Source organism: Protomyctophum bolini, assembly GCF_963924005.1.
Source record: "Protomyctophum bolini genome assembly, chromosome: 14".
Lineage (NCBI taxonomy): Eukaryota > Metazoa > Chordata > Actinopteri > Myctophiformes > Myctophidae > Protomyctophum > Protomyctophum bolini.
This window is the reverse complement of record NC_137875.1, coordinates 23081026-23106348: the sequence shown is the minus strand read 5'-3', so window position 1 is coordinate 23106348 and position 25323 is coordinate 23081026. Positions and strand designations below refer to the sequence as shown.

The 25323-nt window shown below is 44.7% G+C and overlaps 1 protein-coding gene across 12 annotated transcripts in view; it reads left to right on the top strand.

The window, feature by feature from the left end:
* birc6 (baculoviral IAP repeat containing 6) overlaps positions 1–25323 on the top strand; it is a 137201-nt gene that overhangs the window by 5744 nt on the left and 106134 nt on the right. For 7 of the 12 annotated variants that reach the window (XM_080782485.1, XM_080782487.1, XM_080782483.1 and 4 more), the window contains exons 3-26: positions 2883–3020; positions 6747–6940; positions 7346–7457; positions 9629–9711; positions 9962–10187; positions 10459–10628; positions 10826–10884; positions 11057–12709; positions 15085–15234; positions 16183–16408; positions 16716–16876; positions 17117–17248; positions 17337–17468; positions 18502–18665; positions 20331–20464; positions 20836–20997; positions 21558–21689; positions 21797–21894; positions 22140–22287; positions 22715–22848; positions 23177–23323; positions 23583–23773; positions 24360–24677; positions 25129–25228. In XM_080782485.1, coding sequence (XP_080638611.1) covers positions 2883–3020; positions 6747–6940; positions 7346–7457; positions 9629–9711; positions 9962–10187; positions 10459–10628; positions 10826–10884; positions 11057–12709; positions 15085–15234; positions 16183–16408; positions 16716–16876; positions 17117–17248; positions 17337–17468; positions 18502–18665; positions 20331–20464; positions 20836–20997; positions 21558–21689; positions 21797–21894; positions 22140–22287; positions 22715–22848; positions 23177–23323; positions 23583–23773; positions 24360–24677; positions 25129–25228 — 5164 coding nt within the window. The remainder of the gene's footprint in view (positions 1–2882; positions 3021–6746; positions 6941–7345; positions 7458–9628; positions 9712–9961; positions 10188–10458; positions 10629–10825; positions 10885–11056; positions 12710–15084; positions 15235–16182; positions 16409–16715; positions 16877–17116; positions 17249–17336; positions 17469–18501; positions 18666–20330; positions 20465–20835; positions 20998–21557; positions 21690–21796; positions 21895–22139; positions 22288–22714; positions 22849–23176; positions 23324–23582; positions 23774–24359; positions 24678–25128; positions 25229–25323) is intronic. The other 5 variants (XM_080782484.1, XM_080782489.1, XM_080782492.1 and 2 more) reach the window with 2 other exon arrangements.

Sequence of the window (25323 nt, the reverse complement as noted above, 5' to 3'; positions counted from 1 at the left end):
TCCATGCAAGTGTTAACGAAATTCACAAGTAGTGGGAGCTGAAACAGTTGCAGTTGTGTGTCAGAAATATTCATATTATTTAGATATATTTTTAATGATGGTATGACGTATGATGTCCTTACTGTATATTGCAACACTTAACGTTGAGAAAGTGACAGCCCAATGTTAATTGTTATTTAACCGATTCTGACCTGAGATCAGATTCTAAAAATGTCTGTTTGAAAATGTCAGTCGTTCTTCGATTTTTCTAAAATAGCAGACCTACAAGCTCGTAGCGCGCTATTTTTAAATAGCTAAAGCATAATCACCAAAAGGGGTTCCCGCCTAAAATGGGTTAATGGCTGTCAAGTGTTTTTTATTCTTCACGTGAATATTTATTCATTTATTAGTTTTACTGATTTCCCATTTATACAGAAGTAGTACAATCAGGACATCAGTTTTTTTAAAGATGAACTCATGAGTTGCATTGGTGTGGTTTACCTTAAAAAAAGTTTTGTCCCGACCCGACCTTTTGGTGTGGTTGTGGCTTAAGGCAAAACATGTGATCTGTTTTGACAAACGGTACATTAGTTTCTTATCCACTTAAAGCCTGTGCTACTTTGATCAAAGTCTTCCGGGGGTCTCTACTTGGTCAGCTCCAAGAATTACATGTTTATTTGTTTTATAACCGTACTACAGAAGAGACCTTCCTTTAGGCAGTGTTTTTCAAATTCTGTATGTTATGTTACATTCCGTCACATTCCTTTATTTCACACCAATAATCTAGAGTAAAATCATATTAGAATCCAGCTACCAAAGCTATGTCATCAGTTTGGTCTCAGGCAGTGTGCCGACACGATTTCCCCTCATTTAATTCTGCCATTCCTTCGAGAGTTTGATCCTCTTGTAATCACTCCACAAGCCTTCAGAAGATGTGAGAGTGCACTCACAGACAGACCATTATTTGGGCATCACAGCTGAGACGGATGTTTCTCATTGCTATGCTCTGTAAGTGTCTCAGCATATTGATCTTGGCTACAAACCAGCTTCTGTGGCGTGAACTCGTGAAGGTTTACAAAAGACATAATAGTCGAGGATCCCAGGCTCCCAACATGTAACCAGTATAAAGGCACATTATGTATATTTCGCACAGTTTGTTTTCTTTTCATGTCTGACATATTGTCATGACAGATTTAGGTTGATTTTGAATGCACTGAACCCTAACTATGGAAACCAGGCAGAACAGCGCAGTTAGCTGTCAAACGTGTGTGTCTGTCAGACTGCCACAACAGCTCTTCGTTGTCTAACTACTAACATGTTAGCTGTCTAACGTGTGTGTGTGTGTGTGTGTGTGTGTGTGTGTGTGTGTGTGTGTGTCAGACTGCCACAACAGCGCCACATACTTTTCAATAATTCGTAATTTATTCTAATTGTTTGCTTCCCACGTTTGCGTGTCTTACTTGTGATAACAATCCCTTAAACAACCATCAACACTAATTATGAATATTGAATAGCAATGCTTAGTTTTACTACTAGTTGAATGGTTCAATCCACTGTTGACTGACTTACAAATTTATTCAGTTAGTCATTGACAGTTCTGTACATGAGCATCAAACCATGCAATGCATTAGGATATTGTTGTATGTTGCATATTAATAAGGCCAGGGAGCCAGGTTCCCTACTGGGTTTGGCTCCATTTGGTTGACTTTGTACTGCATATTGATTTGTGCTGCTTTCTTCTTTTCTGCTGCGGGCCTTTTTTCCTGTGGACATTGTCCCATCGTGCATTACATCCATGAGTTTGCATTTATTAACGATGTGCCCTGTGTTACAATTGACACTGCTTAATTTCCACAGCATTTGGGGTAACTTTGGAAAGATTGTTTTTCCACTGATTTGAGTGTCACATTTGACATGTGGTTTACTGCTTTGGTTTTGTGTGATTTATGACTAAGTGTGATTTATGACGAATAAATGTCACAGTTGGTCAGAGCTGTTGCTATTTTTAGATTCCATAACAGTAGGGTTGGGCGATGTATTGGCAATCACATCGATATCGGCCGATCTTAGTCATTTCTTAATTAATCGACATTGGTCCGATGTTAAAACGGCTCCGATGTGAACAACCAATGGTTGTTTGCTTCTGTCCAACTACTGCAGAAGTGCGTGTCTGACCGTCACAATGCTGTATATACAAAGAGTTGTCAGGACAACCTTCCTGGTCAACAGTGCTTTTCTGATGTTCAGTTGCCCTCCCTGCTTTATATGACATGGTAGCCACTAGCCAGCCACACTATCCATAAGTTATTGGACAGCAAATTGTGCTAAATACTGCATTTATTCATGATGGCAGCCAGAGCCGAAGAGTTTGATCAATCCCCCCCCCCCCCCCCCCCCCCGCAGCCCCGCAGACAGTAGGCTGACAGGAAATGGGGAGAGAGACATGCAGTAAAGGGATCGGGAGTCAAACCACTGCCAGACTGGATTACCAGCCAAGGTGCCTGGACCACTGAGCCATGGCCCAGGCCACGAATTATGTTTTTAATACAGAATGAGATGTCTCATCCGTGCATCCCTACATAACAAGCCTGGTGCACAATAATTGCGAACGCAGTGAGCAGTGGCACTGAGCACTAACTATGAGACCTAGCAGAACATGTCTGTCTGTGTGTCTGTCTGTCTGTCACGCTGTAACACCACCTGCCCGCCACCAGAGGGCGCGGCTGTATCACACAAAAAACACACACACACACACACACACACACACACACAAAAACGAATGTACGAGCTGCGTTCGCTTCCCGCGTTTGCGCGTCTTACTTGTATATTATAGAGTTAGAGAGTGTCTTGGTAGCAGACCGTATCGTTGCCCATAATGTGTGTCTGTGTCTGTCTCCACTCAGGCCCAGCAGATGTTGTCAGCCTGTCAGGAGAAGATTGATGTGTCCAACACGGAAGGATACGACATCTTCATCACCCAGCTCAAAGAAGGCCTGAAGAATACGTCACACGAGACGGCGGCCAATCACAAAGTAGCAAAGGTGAGTCAGAAACACTTTTCCTGGTAAAATGGGTGAATGGAGGATAATGTGTTCTCTCCACTGGCTGGTTGTTGCTTTTATTATGTTTGGACGAAAGCTCAATTTGGTCTGAAGCCATGGCAGTTTCTTTCACTTTGCAGTTATGTATTTGTAAGTTCTGTGATGGCAAGCTGTGTTGAAAGCTGACATGTGAGCCATACTGTTTGTTAAATTGATACCACTACCATCAGTTGAGCTCTTAAACCGAATTGGGTCCTTCTGAAGCTTTCATTTTGGCAAGCTGAAAACAGATTGTATGAACTAGGAAATATTAAAGATAATGAGGAAGTTGTTTGTTAAAGCCAGAGACAAGTCACCGATATTGTTAATGAAGGCATTAGGCTTGGGAGATGGGACGGATATATCGTAGTGCTGCCAACGAATATTCCATATTGTGAGCTTGTAGATAAGTTATATTTACCACACGACACCGGCATACAATGAAGAATAAATCAGCTGCCTCGCACCGCTCCGCTCTGCCTGCCTGTGGGGAGGGTTAACACAGACTTCACACAGACCACAGTGACACGGAAGCCTTGGAGGAGTCGCTAGGCAGTTTTGACTTTAACTTGCTCCGTATAAAGCACACGTTTAATCACACAATGTTAACAGGTCAAGCTGAAACGTGGTCGTGAAGGCACTCAAGGCAGACAGTTTACAGTGAGACTTGACGACTGACAACGCAATTTAAAAACAATGCATGGATTCTTGTCTCTCGCGGTAAAGCTCCCTCTGTGACACATTTATCTTGTAGCCTACCTTAATTTGATTTAACCAGAAACAAATGCATTGCTATTGCTTTGATTATTTCCCCTTTCATGTCGAGGTAAGAACTTCTTCTATCACAGCAGCGCACCGCACGATGTGCACATCGTTGGAGGAGCGATGTGTCTCTGTTCTCCTAATTGTATCTAAACTAAACCATTATACAAAAATTTGCCTATTAAGATAATTATGAATCATTCAATTCAAATCTCACAAGAGAGCGCATTTCTCTGCACCAACCACAGCCGATTCAGGACCGGTGCATATAGAGAAAGAAAATAGCAAGTTTTACTGCAAAGTAGGCTGCAATATTTTATATAAAAATTATATAAATTCGACATTCGAGCCGTTTGAATCATTCCGAGCCCACATGGTGTTTTAAAAGGAATATTCGAACGTCATTTTTGGCCAATTCTGGCAGCACTAATATATCGGCAATCATGGATTGGATGAGTCCAATCGCAGAATATTTTTATTTTCTCAGATTGTGTTTATTTTTTATTTTGCAAATAGTAAAAGTTATTTTTATAATAATTAACCTGTACAGTGGAACAGAATGTGAACAAATGGTATATTGCCCAAGCCTAAAAGGCGTGGTTCATACAGACCAACTCAAAAGGGCGCACCCTTACGGAAACAATCCCTTCAATTATTCAAAACCGGTTGTCTCATTAGTGTCTGCGCTGTCAGTGTTACATCATTCCCTACAGCTTATAGTAGTATTTTTGCTACAGATGGCAAATTGGAGAGTAATGTAATCACATTAGAGTATGATGCTTATGTGGCATGCTGCATAGTTGGTTGCTAATATTATCAGTGGCATGACCAAGGAGCTGATAAGGCAGTGACTACTTCTCCTAAAGGGGCTGGCCAGCTGTCATGTCCTGCTGGTGGAGGTGTCCGTACTAACAAAGCTGTCCTGGTGGACGTTATGGTGCTTTTACAGTGCTTGGAAGCTACTAACTCAGCTAGATGTTTTTGGTTTTTCCATTAGGCAAAAGAACCGGCTACATTTTCCATATAACTTTTTTTTAAGCTTCTGAGCGACCTAAGGCAATTCCTAAAAGGTGACATGAAAGCCTGTAAAGCCATACTAGCCTGTTGGGCTAGTAGTGCAGAGTCAAGTGGCATAATAGCTGTTGGTATTGAGCTATAGCTGTTTGTGTATAGCTGAACAAACAAATAAAAGCTTCTGCGCAGGTTGTCAGAGCAGACCCCCCTAACAGAACTGAGAAATTACCACCTGGATCCTCCAGTTCGACTGACTAAAAGCGAGAAATCTATTTAGCCTTCCTACATGAAGCACCGCAGAGATAGTTAAGAGAGGGGGGAATGTATCTTTCTTCGGTAATGTGCACAAGTGCTCTCCTGTTCAACAGCGACGTTGCTGTGTTTGGAAGCCTGACTGCAGTCTGTAGTCATCAAACACACACACACACACACACACACACACACACACACACACACACACCGCTGACTCTACAGACCTCTTCGGCATATTAATAACCACAGCTGGGCAGGGGGAACAAGCAGAGCTCCTGTCCTGATCATCCCTTAAAACCAAGAGAAGTAGTAAAACAAGTCAAAGGTGTATGGCCAACTGGCCATCAGTGTAACGCATGCATTATGCTATCAGTTTAACTATCAATGTCTACTATGAGACCTGAGCCAAATCACAAGGGATTCTCCATCAGTCTGCTCATCCTGCTTCTACTGCAAAGCTTAGATTTATTCCCAACCCCCCTCCCCCACTATGGGTCAGGCTGCCAGGAGGCACCCTCTCTCGCTGCCTTCCTGTTGGCACTGCCAGGCACTAGAGAAATCACCCTCATTACCACCCAACTTTCCAGGCTGCCAGTCTTTTTGCCCTGCTAGGTTTCCCTCTCTGAGGCGTCAGAGCCAACCCTCACAAAAGATGATGGATCCATGCGCTGTCTAAAAATGTTATTGACTGCTTGGACACAGATGGCTCAACGTATTTGTGACAAACCTTGAGCCTTCTTGGATAAATATAGAGGCACTAAAAATGAAAACCTTTTTTCTTACTCTTACTTACTTTTACCCGGACCACAAATAATCAACAAATTAACACGGCACCAAGTGTACAGTGTGCGTCATTGCCTACTCTTAGCACTACTAGTATCACTCGGACGTGAATTTTAGCAGTTTGCTCCGAGGACATGGAGAACCAGGTCAGTGGACGCATGCCCACAGGAAAAGCCAACCAATCAGTCTGACAATCTCTGTCCTCTACGTAACATCCCTTTTGCCTGTCTTTTGCCCCATTTCATTCAGCATACAAGTCAATTTTGTCTCAGTAGATGTGAATAAAAGGCTAGTAGTCATTTATTTTTCCCCATTTGGTTTTCTTTCTTCCCACCCTTTTCTTGTAGACTCCTACCTAATGTCCAACACAGGGCCAGTAAGGGCTGGTACCACTGGCAGTTGTCCCTGCTGCCTGACCACTTTCTTTGGTGCTGGGCCAACTTGTGCTGCTATAACAATCAGCAAGTGTCCCGGCTGATGGATTTCCCTTTTAACTTTCCCATTGACCTCTCCAGGAGCGCTAGCACATACATAGTCTACAGCATGGGAGAATATTGAAATATTGACATGGCTAATTTATCTGTTGGCTGTTTTTGAATACGTTTTTCTTTTAAAAAGATAAAATAACAATACATTTGACTCTTTTGGTTATAAAGGATGATTCTTTTTCTGCTTCCTGTCAGGATCATGCATCCCCACTGCATTGTATGATGAAAGAGGTTTTATGATGTCTTTCTTGATCTCATTTTAGCTGTCCTGCTTACCCAGTCAGATAATCCTTCATCTGTGCACACTCTTCCTCTCTCTTACCCTGCTTCTTTCCCATTTCAGTTGTTTTTAATGTTTAGCTTTTTCCCACCCCTTCTTTCTCTCCAGTGGGCAACGGTGACCTTCCATCTTCCTCACCATGTGCTGAAGCTGGTGGCCGGTGCCATTGTCAACGAGCTGAAGAAGATCAACCAGAACGTGGCAGCCTTGTCCGTGGCCTCGTCCATTATGGACAGGCTCTCCTACCTCTTGTCCAGCGCTAGGCCAGAGCTTGGGGTTGGCCCCGGGCGTTCTGTAGATAGGTACTGTATGGATGAAAAAAGTAAATTAGATTCTAAAGCCTAATTTATACGTCCCATGGTATCACTGGACAAAAATAGCCGATCTACAAGCTCACAAAGAAAGCATAAGTAATAATTAAATAATTCATAATAATAATAACTATTTGTATAGCACCTTTCATGACATGAAATGCAGCTCAAAGTGCTTTACTTTTACTTTCCAAATCTGTACTTTTTCATCTTCATAAGAGACCATGTACTACTAAGATTGACTGTTATGGAGGTATAAGTGTATCGAGGGTAACTTCAGATACTTTTAATGTAGGCAGTAGGCAGGGACATTAACATGAAGAGTCGCACAATACAGTTTAAGTACATGTGACATAATATTAGTGACACATGACACTTGTGGCTTGTGTGTTTCAGGTCACTGATGTACAGTGAGGCTAACAGGAGGGAGACATTCACATCATGGCCTCATGCAGGCTACAGGTGGGCTCAGCCTGATCCCATGGCCCAAGCAGGATTCTACCACCAGGTAGGCTCTGGAATGTCTCACTGCCCTCCCTGCCTAGATCATCTGCTCTGTACAGCAGCACATTCATTTGAAACCTCTAACACAAATTCACTTTGTGTACAGTATAATATACATACATGCATGCTCTCCCGTGCGTACAATAATATTGGTGTTCTCCATAAGGAGCTGAACAGTTTATTACGATGTGGCTCTGAAGAAGGTGAGCCGTTTAGAATTTGGTCTCCCAGTCTGTGTCTGTGATTCAGGGGCTAATCTTTATTTCCAGGACCAGATTTCTTTGTGCATGCTGCCAGTATATCAAATAAGTAACTTCCTGTCACGTTTTATTTTTGAGGTGCACTATCCTCCGTGAAATTGCGTCCTATGTCAGCCATATCTATTGACTTTAATGTTTGTTTACAGCAGTTAAGCAAACCTCATCTGCTGTTATGTTGCAGCCACAGTAGGCGCCCCTCACTTCACACGAGTGTTATCTTTGAAATGAAGCTTGAGATGCACAAGGAAGCCATACCGTTTTTAGACCCCGTCTAGTTTTTCCTCTGCATGGTGACACAGCAATGTGTTTTGCTTGATGTTACCGTGCATATACTATGTATGCATGGCACAGAACCAGACCATCGTTACATGTTACCTTTCGAGATTTACTCTCTTTAGCAGAGGAGCAAAAAGCAAATGGGCACATAACAAATTTGTGTAAAAGGATAGTAGGATATATATATATATATATATATATATATATATTTGTTTTTTAATACAAAGTAGAGACTCCATGCAACATTGTAATGAAAATTCCATCAATTTTTTTGAACTTTCTGGGAAAGAGATTCTTAAGAACATGTTCTTGTACAGAGAAGCTCAACTAATAAATAATGGTATTTGCAATACATGATCTGACGATCTTGCACCATCTGCTGGTAAATAAATTGTTGTAGGCTTAATCATCAATAAACAACGCATCGCATCTGCATGATGCATCTGCGCGTCTACAGTACAGAGGTCCGCCGGTTCTAGTCCAAAATATAAATAAATCCAGTCCAGATCTGAGCAACCTATACCTATAAAGCCACTGGATGCATGGGCTAAGCCTTTTTTTATTATTAAGGAAGATCAGCATGCATGTCACCGTGTTCTGTTTGTTGACTTTTCGCTGACGAGAAAACCCTCAAACATCGATAGCACATGGCTAACTTGATAGCCTTAAGCCGTGCCAGTGTGGGGAGATGGATTGGAGGAGGAGGAGGAGGAGGAGGAGGCAGCGGCTGTAAACGTTCTCCCTCCAGGCCAAATAGCCAATAATGGATTTAATAATGCCAAGTAGGTCTCTCTGCATTGATACGGTCGACATGTGTTCATCTCGTCTCGCTGTCACTCGCTTACATTTTGACTACCGCAAAGCTACCGTTGTAGCCAACTAGCCATTGAAGTACAACAGAGAACTTTGGGACATTGAGGGGGCAGAAAACCGAGCCCGAGCGCTGTTCATGCAGCCTGGAGTGTGACAAGCTGGGCAGCGCAAATAAGAGCAATTTTAGGCATTTTTGTGCAACATGACAACTGTTTTAAAGTATTGTACAGTGACAACTACAGTCTCTGTAATGTTTATGTTGTACTATTACTAAAAACGATCTAAAATAAAGGGATTTAAGATTAGAACACGTATTTATTATTATGCAAATTAACTGTTAAAGGTGATAAGAATATTCGGATGTTTCTTAACGGTCGGCTAACCGTTTAGCCGGTTAACCCCCGACATCCCTATTTCCTGTGCAACAAAGATGTGCTGGATGATAATTTGTTCATCACATACTTCATCACCCGCACACTATGATACAGGATAGCAAACGTTTGATCTGACTCGTAGCTTGCAGCCTGCTTTACAGCTGTTGCGATGCAAGTCTGTTTGGGCTATCGAATCTCCACTGATTTAGCATGGTCAGTACAAAAGTACCTGCTTGAGTCAGTTGGTAGTGGAGAGGGCATGCCATGCAACATGCCATGCCTTCCTGTACCATGCATAAAGGTAATGTGGAGAAGCTCCAAAAGCCAACAAGATCCTCCCCAATGCGAGATCGCTCATGTGACAGTTCAGTGTGCACTTTAGCTTGTGCTGATGTGTTGAGTAAGTGCATTTCTATGACTAATTCTCAGTTTCTCTCTCTTATTTGCCGCAGCCTGCCTCCACAGGTGATGACAGAGCCATGTGTTTCACCTGCAGTGTGTGTCTTGTCTGTTGGGAGCCTACAGATGAGCCATGGTAATAATGATAATTCAAATAAATAAATAAGTTGGATCCTTTTTTAGGATGCTAAATTGGAGTTCCCTCTCCAATCAGGCAAAATTGGATCTGAAACACTAAATTGAAGCTGATGAAATAAATGGGTACTCTTGAGTCTCTCCTGATTGACTGAAATTTGCAACCCACCAGAATTTCTTCAAAATGTTTTTTTTTCTTCTTTCAAGTCCAAAGTTACTGAACCCTTCTCTCTGAACGCTTCCTCCCCCAGGTCCGAGCACGAGCGACATTCCCCCAACTGTCCATTTGTGAAGGGTGAGCACACGCAGAACGTGCCACTGTCGGTGACACTGGCCACCAGCCCGGCCCAGTTCCCCAGCAGCCACGATGGCTCAGACAAGATCGCGTGCTATGGCTTCGGCAGCTGTCCCCACTTCCTGGCAGCCGCCACCAAGAGGGGAAAGATCTGCATCTGGGATGTGTCCAAGATGATGAAGGTGAGGCTTGGATTAGATTTATTGAAACGACAACAAAAAAAGATTTGTTCAGCCTTGTATTGTCATAAAAAAGAATAAATTAATGCTGTTATCTAGACAAGATGATCCAAGTATACACTTTTCACAAGTCTGTTTCATTTAGAAACTCAATTTGCTTAAAAAGAAGACGAAAACATTTTATATAAAAACTGAAAGTACAGTAATCCCTCCCACAAAATCAAGCATTTCACTCCGTCAAACTCCATCTGTCCATGTTTCTGGTGCTGTTCAGGTGCACTTGAAGTTTGAGATCAACCCCTATGACCCGGCCATCCTGAGGCAGTTGATCCTGTGTGGCAGTGAGCAGAGCCAGCAGACACTTACAGAGGCCCAGAGACCAACCCTGGCCTGGCTGGAGGACTCGTCCTCCTGCTCTGATCTCCCCAAACTAGAAGGAGACAGGTAACGACACACAACACATGCGCGCACACACACACACACACACACACACACACGCGTACACAGAGTGTTTGGCAAACAGGTCTTGTCCATTCTTTATGTTGTAAGTTGCACTGATTGGTCAGCTGCTATATCATCAGACCTAGGTGACATTAGTTGTTTATCACAGCATGTTGTCTTCCCATGTCTTCTGTTCCCAGTGATGACCAGTTGGAGGACTCGGACAGTGAAGACCATTCCAGATCAGAGTCAATCACAGGTATTGACACTTTTGCACATGTTGTCTAAGATCTTACAATGAGTTTTGGACGATTGATCTCCAATAAATCACTTTGTTGTATAATGAACCTGCTTTTAGTTGGTGTTCACCAATAACTGTCTCTTCAATCTTGGCTGAAAATGTGTCCAACCCTCTTTCCTTGTGCCTTCAGGCCAGCCTTCACAACGGGAGAGCATGGAGGTGAGCCTGGGAGTGACTGCCCTGAGTGTGCTGCAGCAGCCAGAGAAGCTCCAGTGGGAGGTGGTGGCAAGCGTGCTGGAGGACACGGTCAAGGACCTGGAGGAGCTGGGGGCCAACCCGTCGTTGGCCAAGGGCCACGGTCACGATAAGACCAGGGACAAGATCTCTGAGCATCATCATCACAACATTCCCTTCCCCTGCCTGCTGGCTGGAGGGCTGCTCAGCTACCGCTCAGCAGCCAGCTCCCCGCTGGCGGTACCCCCACCCCCTGCCCCCGCTTCTGCCCGCAGGACAATGGACGGTCCCCTTAGGACTCAGAGCCCTGAGCCTATCCACACTGGGTCCCTACAGGACCAAGGCCCCATGGAAATAGAGACCTGCAACCCCCCAACGTCTGTCCCAGACCTGGGCTCCCCCAGCCTAGCTGGATCCCTACCTCTGAGTCCTTCCGCCCTACCGGTCGTGCGCAGGACTATGCCCGTGCTGCTGCTCTACAGCATCAAGGAGCTGGACGACAAGTCGTCCGGAAAGGTGTTCACTCAGATGAACAATCTGATGAGCAAGGGTCTCCACGAGGAGGGCTTCACTGTCCCACAAATCATTGAGATGGAGTTTGACACGCACGAGCAGCTTCTCCTCCAGGACCCCCCTATCACTTACATCCAACAGTTTGCTGATGCTACTGCTAACCTTGTGGGACTGGATGGTCACGTGGACAAGTGGAGCACCCTGGCTGCGGCCACCGCCTCTGCTCCGCCGCGGCCGGGAGCCCTGGTACAATGCCTGAGGCTGCCCAAACAGCTCGAAGAGGAGAATCTGTATGTGGACTCCATCACTCCCTGTTGGGATGGTGTGCACCTTCTGGTGGGCCTACAGCCGTGTGGTGTCGAGTCTCTCAGCGCCATCAATCAAGTAGAGGCTCTCAACAACCTCAACCGCCTGCACTCGGCCCTCTGCAGCCGGCGCAAAGGTGACTCCATCCACCCTATGGCCAATGGGGTAGAGGCCCACCACCACCACCACCACCCGGGGGGCACGCCTCCCCAGACACCTCTTATCCTCCCCCCAGCTGACCAACAGCAGCAGAGGTCCCTGGGTGGTGGAAGCGGAGGTGGGTATCTGGCTCTCTACAAGCTCAACTACTCAACGCGCATCGTCACGTTGGACGACGAGCCCATCAAGGTGCAGCACATCCAGGACCCGCGTGACGCTGTCACCTCTCTCATACTACTGCCTCCAGACGTGCTGGACGGCAGGGAGGATGACAGCGAGGAGCCCACAGAGGAGGCTCTCCCACCCGGAGCTAAAAACTGCAATGCTGCCTTTGGAACCGGCATTGGCCCATTGGGCGGGCCTGGAACGGGGACTGCATGTGGAGCAGCCACAACCAGCGCCGCTGGTACATCCACCTCCGCCAAAGAGAACAAGCGGATGGAGGTGACTGGCCTTGGACACTTAGTTGTGACCACACAAGCGGGGAATATTATGATCCTGGACTTGTCAACTTTGGAAGTCCTGGCCAAGGTGGAGGCACCCAAGAAGGAGGGGTCAGCAGAGGAGACGGACCCCTTCGTCTCGGTCACTTATTGTTCTGGGACCGACCGCCTTTGTGCCTGCACTAAAGGTGAGCACCATTCTGACTCATGTTGATGGAATGGCTATGTGAAGTGTGTAAATATGAAATCAGTATTGATATTTGTGACTGCCTGGATGGGTGGTAACTTGGATTTTAATAACACTTTGAAAGTTTAGCGTTTCGGGAGAAATGAAAAATTGTTATCTTGTTCTGTCTGGTTGTTTATTGCTTTTTTCTCCTCCTGTCTTTGGTGTTCTATTGCCCAGAATCAAGTTCAAAGCATGGCAACAACTACGCCTAATTTGTATGACAAAATTGACAACATCGCTTGCTGAAAGTAACTGAACCAAATCGTATCACAAAATGTTTTAGTTGTTTAAATGTCTCAATAGAAGAGCAAGGAGACGACGGCCTGTCCCTCTGTTTTATAGGCTGCTTTTTTCTGTAGCCTGCAACAGCTTTTGCAATTCTGTTGCATTACTATCAGTGAAAGTGTGTGACTCAAACAGCATGGACTCTCTGGAAAGCCTGGTGAGCCAGGTTACTGCCTTTAATTTCTCTCGTGAAAAACTCAACGCATGCTGTAATTATGGAATATATATTACATTGCAATGGTAATAATCAGCACCATCTGTAGGCTGTCACTAGGCTACTTGTAACTGGCTAACGTTTACTGAGTCGCAAGAGTCAAGACTTGACCATCTTGCTGCTGCGCATTGCCCAGGCATCATCACTCCTGGCATCATCCAGGAGTGATCCTGAAGTTTAGGTTTAGGTTTATTTATTTAGCATGTAGTACAAAATAGACAATAACATATCAAAGAACAAAAATACAATGCAAGGAAGGGAAGAAGCCAGCTGGCTTATTTGGAATCCTTTCCTGTAGGAAGAGGTCATTGGTTTAAACAGATTAAAAGTTCATAAAGAACAGTACAAAAGTCTACAAGTTGGCAAAGGGGGGCAGCTGTGCAGTAAAAAAATTAAAACACAGACTGCACAAAAAACGGAAATAAACAATACAACAACAAACACACAAAATAAAATATAACGCATCAAAGTAAAACATGTAATCTACAGAGAGGAAGAAATAAGATGTTCGATAGCAGTGCTAAGCTCAACCGGTTCATCAGCAAAAAAAAAAAGCATTAGGTGGTCGTACAAGGCCCAGTCCAGAGTCTGTTGAGTGTGTAGCTGTTCTCCTCCTTGTCAGCATCTCCCAGAGGCTGGAAACCGACCTCACTGTGTACACAAACTTTGTCCTACACGAAGTTCACGAACATTAAATTCCCATTGACAATGAATGGACAATGCAAACATTGCATAACACAAACATTGATGACTAAGGTGAAGACGCAAATTGTGATTGGCTGGAATGAGATGATGTATGATGATTTTAAATTATGAAACTTAGATTTTATATTGGATGGGAAGTCTTAGGGCCTTTGATCGGGCTGCAAATCTTTTGTCATAGATACGTCATAAACGACTGATGTCACAGGATGGCTAAAGTCTCAAATCCAGTATCTACATTGGAGGTTCCATATGAATCTCCCATCAGATTCACGTTACCATTTTTTTATGTATAAAGCCCAGACCGCACCGATGCATCCCAACTCCTTACTACTGCCATTTGGGCTAATGGTTGCAAGGAGTTGCATTGGTGCGGTCTGGCCTTACAAGTACAACAGACTTTGTTGGCACATCCCTACTGTGTGTCTCACAAATACTCAAATGTGTTCATATTTGTCTGCCCTTTAACTGCCTTATCGATTCTAAATGTCACCACATGAATAGTAAATGGTTCAGAAGAAAACCGGTCACTTATTTCCAGACCTCATTAGGTAAAGGGTTATTTTTAGGATTAGGGGGGGGGGGGGAGATAAGGTTAGAATTTTGTTAAGAGTATGGTTTGGCATGTTGTAGCGAGTGACATGATACCACCTTCTGCTGCTGAGTGAACTATACGTGGGAGTGGAAAAGCAGCACATGGCTGTAATTGAATGAAATTGCATCCTTAGGAAGTCTGTGTCTGTGCACACACACAGGGGAATTCCATTTCCCCTGAAATCCTTGAAGATTTATGGCAGCAGAGGAATTTAATTGATGTCATCATTGATGTCATGTTGTTTGCAGACTCAGCTAAGGGACTGCTCACTTTAGAGAAGAGTTGCAGAACTAATTTGTTTTTTCAAGTCTTAATTACCTGTGGCTGTTTGCCCCTAATATATTGTTGCTGTGGGACAGAAACCTCCATGTTTGTGTTCTGCATAAATTATTGCCCTACTTCATACTACAGCATCACACAAAAGCATCAATTCGCGCCGCGTTTGGAGCTTGTAGATTATTTTCTGAGTTTTTCTTCTGAGTTTTTTTAGGAGCAGGACAAATTTGAATTCATTTCGTGTTTCCTCTGTCTACTGAAGGCGGAGAACTTCATTTCCTTCAAATTGGAGGCGTGTGTGATGATCTAGATGACGGCGACATGTTTGTCGACGGCCCCCTGTCTAAGGGGGTTGAACAGCTCCTGGAGGGAGCCAAGCCCTCCTCCAATCCTTCCAGCCCTGGGATCACAGGTAGGACACACACAAAGCCCTCCTCCAATCCTTCCAGCCCTGGGATCACAGGTAGGACACACACAAAGCCCTCCTCCAATCCTTCCAGCCCTGGGATCACAGGTAGGACATACACAAACCTTCCAATCCTTCCAGCCCTGGGATCACAGGTAGGACACACACAAACCCTCCAATCCTTCCAGCCCTGGGATCACAGGTAGGACACACACAAAGCCCTCCTCCAATCCTTCCAGCCCTGGGATCACAGGTAGGACACACACAAAGCCCTCCTCCAATCCTTCCAGCCCTGGGATCACAGGTAGGACACACACAAAGCCCTCCTCCAATCCTTCCAGCCCTGGGATCACAGGTAGGACATACACAAACCTTCCAATCCTTCCAGCCCTGGGATCACAGGTAGGACACACACAAACCCTCCAATCCTTCCAGCCCTGGACTGTTAACTAATTTAGCTGCGGACCCCCTGCTTTATGTGCAACTATTTGGTTGGAAAAAGGAACAGATTAATTAATCTAATTCAACAGTTGAACAGGATATGAACAGAATACGATTGATTTGCTTGGTTTGCATGAGATAACGAGGGTCTAGAGATGGGGCGACAATCGTTATTTTCATTTATCGTGACGACAAACGTGCAGAATATTCAAGCTATCATGAAATTGTCCTCCGTCATACACAGGATGAATTGGCTTTTGTTGAGCTCCAAATTCAGTACCAATTAAACCCCTTTATACTTACGCTCTTATTTCACTCTACACATATCGATTTGCAAATCTACAAGCGCTCAACATGTTGTGAGCTTGTAGATCGGATATGTTTTGCGACTGTTCCTTCAAGAATAGGGCTGCTGGGGATTCCAGTGCTTAAACAAAAGTGGCACTGTATAATGTCCAATACGGAGGCGTACATTCCTTCTCCTCACTCGTACGCATGACTCCCTCCCCGTAGGAGTGGACCTCCTGGTGGACCAAGCACTGAGCGCAGACAGCCTGACGTCGCTGGTGGAGCTGACGCGCTTCGAGACGCTGACGCCTCGCTTCTCGGCCACGGTGCCCCCCTGCTGGGTGGAGGTGCAGCAGGAGCAGCAGCAGAGACGCCACCCGCAGCACCTCCACCAGCAGCACCATGGAGACGCAGCCCAGCACACCCGCACCTGGAAGCTCCAGAGTGACAGGTCAGCTGTTGTCTTTATGACTTTTTACACCCATTAAGACATTTTTCAAACGCCTACTTCTAAAAGAGTACTTCTCAGACTTTTTCGGGCCAACAATCCAGTCCCCCAAGGTTAGCAGTAGCATCGGCAATTCCATCCAGACTGACATACACTATGTTCATAATGACTGTGTGTGTGTATATGTGTGTGTAACTAAATTTAAACAAGTTGTTGAATCTTTTTTATAAGATTACACATTATGCCAAAGTTACTAATGTATAGTATACATTATTATGAGCTTGTTGACTAACTTGATTTCTCTGTGTAGCTCGAGCTGGGATGAGCACGTGTTTGAACTGGTTCTGCCCAAGGCCTGCATGGTGGGCCATGTGGACTTCAAGTTTGTCATGAACGCCAACATCACCAACATTCCACAGATCCAGGTCACCTTGCTGAAGAACAAAGCCCCCGGGCTGGGCAAAGTCAATGGTAAGAAGTGAACACAGCATCTAGTTCCTCATGGGGGTCCAGAGACGTACACCTTGTCTCTGGACCTAAAGCTAAGAAAACTAAAACTATAGAAGTCATCCAATGAAGTGCTTGATTATTGTTGTTTTCGTGTAGAAACATGTTCTACCTACCTTGCTCCGCATTGATTTAAACGCTTGCTCTGAGATTTGCGCTGCCTCACAAGGATCTGTTTGTATCTTGAATCCTCTTTTGCTGCAGAAACACCAGTGGACAGACAGATATCGTTCCCCCTGTCCCATGTCCTCCACGCCAACGGGGAGAAGAACGGCCAACCGCACCTCCACGACTTCACCGAAGACATCCAGTTCATGGACATCGAGGATACGGCAGGTAAAGTACTGAACCAACTGTGAAAGCTTGTTGATACGGTGTACTGCTCAGCCTTGACGGCAGCTCTCTCTCCATCTGCCTACTCCAGGCTCCAGGCTGTGCCCTTTCTTGGAGGACCATAAGGAGGACATCCTGTGTGGACCAGTATGGCTCGCCAGTGGCCTTGATCTCTCTGGACATGCAGGCATGCTCAGCCTCACCAGCCCCAAGCTCGTCAAAGGTAACGGCAATGAATACACATTGAATGTGATTGAGATTGTGTGTTCTGCTCAATTGACAAAAAGGAAAACATTTAGTTTTTCCTCACTTGATCATCGTATTGCACTTGACGTTGTATAAGATATCCTTCCAGATATCCTTACATTTTGAGCATTTTGAAATTCTCACACGCAGGTTTGAGGGGCGATAGCCCCTCCTATGTCCAGCTTTTAGTGTATGTAACCCAATTTTTGTCCTAACACAAACATGAAATGCCAATGACAATTTTGAGTGTTTGTGTAAACACAAACATTGCGTAACACACAGGTGAGGACGCAAATTGTGATTGGCCGGAATTAGATGATGTATGATGATGTACGATGATGATAAGAGCGCCCCTCATTTCACACAGGTGTGATTTTTATTAAACGGTATATGGTCAGAGGCTAAAGGTGATGGTTCAGTGCTCAGGTCATAGGGAGGACATTGAGCCAGAGAGAAAAATAGCTTGAGTGTGTCGCTTGAATACAAAAAATATTTTATATTGAAACTTTTTTGGGGGGAATAATACCGTACACAATAATACTACATTGCGATAGTATGCCTCCCCCAACCAATAGCAGTTTTGTTTCTCTCCAACGTCATCTGGACATCTATCTATCTATACATTCCACAAATGAGGAACGGATGGGTGGACAACCTGAAAATACAAGGCCGGATTTGTACTTGCCATGTCTGTCGCTCATCAAAAATAGCCGATCTACAAGATTGAGCTTGTATTTCCCTTATGCGACATGATGCGCAACTAAGTATAAATCAAGCATAATGCCCCTGTCCCTATCGGTGGAGGCATAATAATCCTGAGCGTTATTTTAACTTTAAACGCAAGGACAGACTTTACATTTACCTTTGGGTTATTCAGAAATGTCGTGCTTGGCCTGCTCTAACCCCTCTGTCCCGTCCCGTCTTATGTATGTACCTGTACTGTTAGGTGTGTTTTCAGTGTTCTCTGCCGGTCTGCCCCTCTTCTCTCCCTTCCCTCCCCTCCCATGCAGGAATGGCGGGGGGAAAGTATCGGTCCTTCCTGGTACACATCAAGGCGGTGAGCGACAAGGGCATGGAGGAGAGCCCACGGCCTGTGGTGCGAATGCCCAGCACCAAGTCCCAGAGCAAGTCCCACTCTCTCTCCACCCTGCTGCAGAGGGCGCAGGCCTCCAAGGTAGAGCTAAGTTTCTCACTACTTTAGTTACTGGGAATAACATGCAGCAAAGGTCGTCGGGATCGGGACTCGAACCCACAACGCGCTGTCAGGCATGCACCTATATGTGGTATGCGCCTAGGCCACCGGGCACCCCCCGTTTCTCATTACTTTACCTAGTTATAGGAGTGACTTTGGTGAGACAAAACATACTAAGTGGTATTTTTCTGTTGGGTCTTCCTTTCTTTTTCCTTTCTTTTTTCAGGGAAGCCTGTTGAGAGCAAACTCTCTTTTTCAATCTCAAATCTGAACTCAATGGGATTAGTGTGGATTTTCTTCTTCTTTTTGTGGAATGTTCTCTTATTCAGATAGAAGGGTGTAGAGAGACAGGCCACCAAATGCAGAGAGAAAGGGGAGGCACAAGACTAACATGACACTGGGAGTTGGAGTTGAATCTGGGTTGTCCTCCCAAGGAGAGGTGGTCAACGCACAAACCGGCTGACTGGCCGAGGCTCACTGTGTGGATTGCTTTTTAATGTTGTGTATCAAATTCAGTCATAACAGGATTACACAGAACGAGTGCACATCCCCTACCCATTTGTCCATGTAACATTTTTTTAATCATTGCGGTATGTCCTCTACCTGATGGACAACGCTGGCTTTGTAATCATGAATTCAGATCTTATGGTGTCCTTTATCATGTCAGCTGTGAAGATTATGGATCCTCCTTTGCTGCCATCTACTGGTAGAGAAGTGCTACTATCACATCTCTAGACTGAACCCACATACAAACATGTCTCAGTAAAGGGGAACTGTTATGCACCTTCGTCTAGGCCAGGGTGAAGGAACGTAACATAATTAAGGAGAAGACGGGGCTGAAAATAACTGAGTTTATTGTTGTAGCTCCTTTTTTTCTTTAGCAGAGACAAGTTTACAGATTTAATAAGAATAACAATTTATATGAGAATGAACCTAGGCTATTGAGTTAAATAACTGAAAGGCTGAAGGCTTAAACTCAAATAGCTGGGAAATAAACAAAACAAAATATAGCTAAGGCATGACTCACTGCAGAATGAAATAAATAACTTGGGAATAACAAAACGAAAAAGGCAGGCAAACGAGCGGAGGACTAGAGGGATCGAGTTTCTGCTGTGAAATGTGCTGTCGTCCCCCGGTGAAGTCCAAGTTCAACTGAGCTTTTATCCACACTTTTCCTGGGCTGTGTGTGCTCCAGTTCCTGTTGATTTAATTGGATATCATTGGTCATCTGACCAGTTTCATTGGCTTTCATTGGATCAAATCGACAGGAACTGGAGCACACACAGCCCAGGAAAAGTGTGGATAGAGCGACAGGAAGATGGCTCAGCCAACAGAAAACAGGGTGTTGTTGGGGAGGGGCACTGTAGCCAACAGTCTCATATTTTGCCAAACTCATTCATAATCGGGGAAGAAAGAAAAACAACACACACAAACACATGCCATATAACACAATATTTCCAACTTAATAATTATTATCCCATTTTAATTATCACCATAAATAATAATTATCCTTAAACAAATATAAACAAATAACCAGAAGGACCGTGGTCCGTAACTTTCCTGATTCCTGTCAACAGCACTCAGCCTGTCAAATGGCTGCATTGTGAGAATGCCAATGACTTAAACTCTCATTTGGTTTCTGTGCAGGAGAAGGCCTCGACGTCAAAGGCTGAACCCCCGACACCTTCGAAGAAGCCCGACAATTTGCGTGGCTGTGACCTACTGCAGGAGGTGTCGGTCACAATCAGACGGTTCAAGAAGACATCAATACCCAAAGAAAGGTCTGACCGCAAATACATTTCAATGTAACATTTTTAGGTTTTCTTTTTGATAATGTAACCGCAGTTTATATTCAGGCACCCAGGTGAATCATGTCCAGTAGACGGAAACTTGAATGAGAGATCAAATTGTAGCTTTTTATTACGTGCGTGGTCTAATCATTAAACCACACGTATTCATTAGACTCTAATGAATCCAAGACAAATGAATGTTAAACTTAAAAAAAAATCTTCTTCTGCATTTAAATCCTGTAATTTGCTTACCGTACTTATATTTAATATATAAGTTTAATATATATTATTGTCTTGGATTTGACAGAAGTTTAACTTAAACCAATCTGGTTGTTTCTTCATTGTCATCCTATGCCTTCTAGAGTCCAGCGCTGTGCCATGTTGCAGTTCCCAGACTTCCACGAGAAGCTCTTGAACGCGCTGTGTAAGCGGACTGAGGAGGGCCCAGGCACGGAGCATGGCCAGAGCCTCATCCTGGACATTCTGTGCTGGCTGGCTGGAGTCTACTCCAATGGACCCTGCAGGTGGGCCCACGTTAGGACTGTGCGATAAGACTTCAGATCAATATCCTTATTTATTATTTCAAACTTCCTCGATTTCGATCAATGAACGATTATTTAAAAAACAAAACAGAAGAAGAAATCGACAGTGATTCTCAACCTCATTCATTTCAAGGACCACCATTTTGAGAAAAGTATTGGGCCATGGATCCCCATTTTATACCATTCTTTTTCAATTTTGTATCTCTTGGAACCCAATCTACACTGTACAGTCATCACTATTTATTTAACTCCGAGTGTACAAATGGAACCAAGTGGACCCATACAGACCTGTAAGTGTAAGGGTCCATTTGTTCCCGAAGTGGTCCCCGGTGCCGACGTTGAGAACCATGTCCAGTTGGTGGCAGTATTTAGGCACCACAGACATAAGGAAACGGCTTAGCTTGGACACATGTTGTTTATGAATGCATAACAATATAACTGTCATTAATCCTAGTCCTACTTAATATGCATGTTTCCCATCTCAGACCATTGAATGGTATTAGGCTTATTTGTGTTTTTAATTTGATATAACTTCTTTGCAGTCTGAGAGAAGGGAAGGAGGGCTTGCTGGCCAAAACCCGGAGAAGGCTGTCTGACATTGTACGGGTGTGCTTCTTTGAGGCCGGTCGGAGTATAGCCCACAAATGTGCCCGCTTTCTTGCTCTTTGTATTAGGTAAGAACTGTTGACATTTTAAATGACGGTACTTGATGTGTGGACCTTGAATTAGTATCATATGTTTATCTACTTTATTTTCTTCTTTTTCCCTTCTTTTAACAAAGCAATGGAAAAGGGGACCCGAGTCAACACGGTTTCAGTATGGGCCTACTGAAGGCTCTGCTCGACAATATGCCTTACTTACCTGCAGCAGCAACAGGTGGTAAGTAGCTGGGAAAGAAACCTTTTCTGCAGTCACAAAAGGTTCTATTTCTGTGACCAGTTTTCCAGCCAAAACCTAATCAGCAGCAATTAGAAAGGGGTACTGGTATTCAACCCTGCTGCACAGATCTCTCATTTACAGCTCTCCATTGGCTCTGCTCCTCAATGTATTCTTCCTTACCTGCACAGTGTTGTTTTCCTCTCCACCTGTCTTCTCTTTAACCTCCGCTCCCCGTCTTCCCTCAGGGTCAGTGTTTTGGTACTTTGTGCTGCTGAACTACGTTAAGGAGGAGGACCTGGCCGTCTGCAGCACAACTTGTGCATCCCTTCTCACTGCAGTGTCCCGCCAGCTGCAGGACCGCCTCACTCCACTAGAGGCACTGTTGCAAACCAGGTACTGTGTGGAACCCAGAACTTTTTGGATGCAGAGAAAGTTGCCTAAAAATAATTTGCTTAGTTTAGTTGTGCTGCTAGGGTAGTCACCCTTTACTGGCTTGTTAGCTTTGCATCAACGTGTTTGTTTGAAATGAGCAAGGCGGACGATTGGAAATCTGTTTAAAATAAATGTTTTCTTGATGTTTGAATAATAGTTCAACAGTAATATATAGTTTCTGATGTTAGAAAAATCTAGTTTTGTTACTTACAGCTGCAAGACTGTAGGTATGTGCAGGTGTTCACTCATTCCAAGATCCAGTGCAGATGTCTAGAGCCAGCAGCTCATTATTTAATTGTATCTTTATTATCTTGGTTAGGTTCTTGAGCGCTTATTCCTAAGAGTTGAAACTTCTGATCTCTTCTCCTCAAACATGTCTCCTTTACAGGTACGGCCTGTATAGTTCTCCCTTTGACCCCGTGCTGTTTGACCTGGAGGTCAGCGGCTCTTCCTGTAAGAATGCATTCAACAGCAGCATTGGAGTTCAGTCTGACGAGATTGACCTCTCTGACATCCTCTCAGGTATGCACCACACAAGACCACAAATAGTTCAGTCATTTTAAACCTTCCGTGCATTTCAGTGCATTGTGATTCACATGCCAGTGTGACATTCTGGAATGACAATAATTATATTTATTGAAATATGACCAGTGACTTGCCTTTCCTTGACTTGACTTTGACTATACAGATAGTTATGTGTGTGCAAGCAAACTCATCAAGGTCCAATATGCAAATTGCCTCTTGCTCAAATCTGAAAACACTTTGCTTTGGCCAAAACGGGGTAGTGGTGTGTCTGTAGGGAGACTTTAATGACTTCATATCCATGTGTGTGTGTGTGTGCGCGCTGCAGGGAACGGAAAGGTGAGCAGCTGTGCAGCAGCTGAAGGCAGCTTCACGGCGCTGACGGGCCTCCTGGAGGTAGAGCCTCTGCATTTCAGCTGCATCTCCACCAGCGATGGTACGCGGGTGGAGCGGGACGATGCCAGCATGTTCACAGGTAAATATCCTGGACATTTCTACACTTCAAAGGGAAAGGAATCTAAAGTTCTCCTCAAAGAGTTACTTAGAAACGTGTGGCATCGCATCAGGGCTTAAATGTTTAGACCCCCCCGGTACCCCCTCAAGGACCCTTGGGAGTCCCCTGAATCCCACTCTGATCCACTCTATGATAATATACCATACCAGACGTGTCGTTATGTATTACTTGTCACGGTTCGCTAATTATCATCGACCCCTCTTGTCATTTGTTCCTGCAGTGAGCACGTTTGGCGTGACGCCGACGGTGGGCGTGGGTCTGTCGACGGGCACAGTGGGCGAGGCATCGACGGCGCTGAGCTCGGCGGCCCAGGTGGCGCTCCAGTCGCTGTCCCACGCCATGGTGTCGGCCGAGCAGCAACTCCAGGTGCTGCAGGAGAAACAACAGCAGCTGCTCAAACTGCAGCAGCAGGTTAGGGAGCCACCAGGACCACTGTTGGTTTTGTCGACTAAACTATGACGAAAAATCGTCGACTACCTTTTTTTTTTCACTGACGAAAACTAAACATGTTGACAAATTCGTCAGAAACTAGAAACAAACTAGACTAAAATGTTAGGGAGCGACTGGTGGAGAAGAAATCCAGTTGAACTATAAGACGAGTCATTTTATATTTGGTGTTGTGCAATAGCCGATCTACAAGCTCACTCACAACGCAGTAGATCAGCTTTTTTCAGCATGCAACCAAGTGTAACATCAGGCATTAAGACGCCATCAAGGCCCACCAAAATACCTTTTAGTCGACAAAATCAACTGTAGATTTAGTCGACTAAAATCTTATATTTAGTCGACTAAACTAGACTAAAGGTAAAACATTTCAGATGACTAAAATATGACAAACTAAGAATTTTACACAGTAGTTTTTAGTTGCCAAAATGTAAACTCTTGTCACAAGGACCATCTGACAGTAGGCTGCTGTATATCAAACTGCTTGGTGTATAGAATCAAGCAACTTGCTGATGCTAATGATTAAATGTGTTATCTATCTCTGCCTTGTAAGCAGAAGGCTAAGTTGGAGGCCAAGCTACACCAGACCACCTCAGCGGCAGCTGCCGCCGCCTCCGGCGTGGGGCCCATCCTCAACTCTGTGCCTTCCAACCTTGCCTCTGCACCGGGCTTCTTCATTCACCCCTCTGACGTTATCCCCCCTACGCCCAAGACTACGCCTCTCTTCATGACCCCTCCGCTCACACCACCCAATGAGGCCGTGTCGGCAGCCTTCAGTGCTGAGTTGGCCCACCTCTTCCCAGGCTCAATGATGGACCCTGGTCCTGTCAATATGGTCGCTCATAACAAGAACAGCCAGAAAACCAAACCGGTTAGTAGCATAAGATCGAAGCTTGGTTAGTGATGGCTACTAGCATAAGATCGAAGCTTGGTTAGTGATAGCTACTAGCATAAGATCGAAGCTTGTTTAGTGATAGCTGCAATCTTATAAGTATATAATCTCTTAAGTATGAAGCGGCGTGGGACGTGTGTGCTCGTACCGAAGCATTCAGTGGTGTATTGGTTACCCACTACATTACCCTCGTCAACAACTTTCAACACCACGGCCAACACCAACCCCCCACCTCTGTCTTCTCACCTATCAAACCATTCTAGGGCAAACACTAGGTCGAAGGTATTGCATTGCACAGCAGCAAACTACCAATAACTGAGAGAGCAGTGTACAGCAAAGACGGAAGTGGATGGAAATGATGGTGGCGTCTTGCTGTGACATGCTGACTGTTGTATTTGTAAGTTGACTGCTGCTGTTGTGTTGCTTTCAGAACCCCATGGGGAGTGGTCTGGCATTGGCCATATCCCAGGCTTCTCACTTCCTCCAGCCTCCTCCACATCAGTCCATCATCATTGAACGCATGCACTCTGGTAAGTTTATAGAACCTTTTCACTGTGAAATTTGGTCGAAACAATTGATCAAGAATACCAACCCTGCAAAACATCGCATAACTGATGGTCACTAA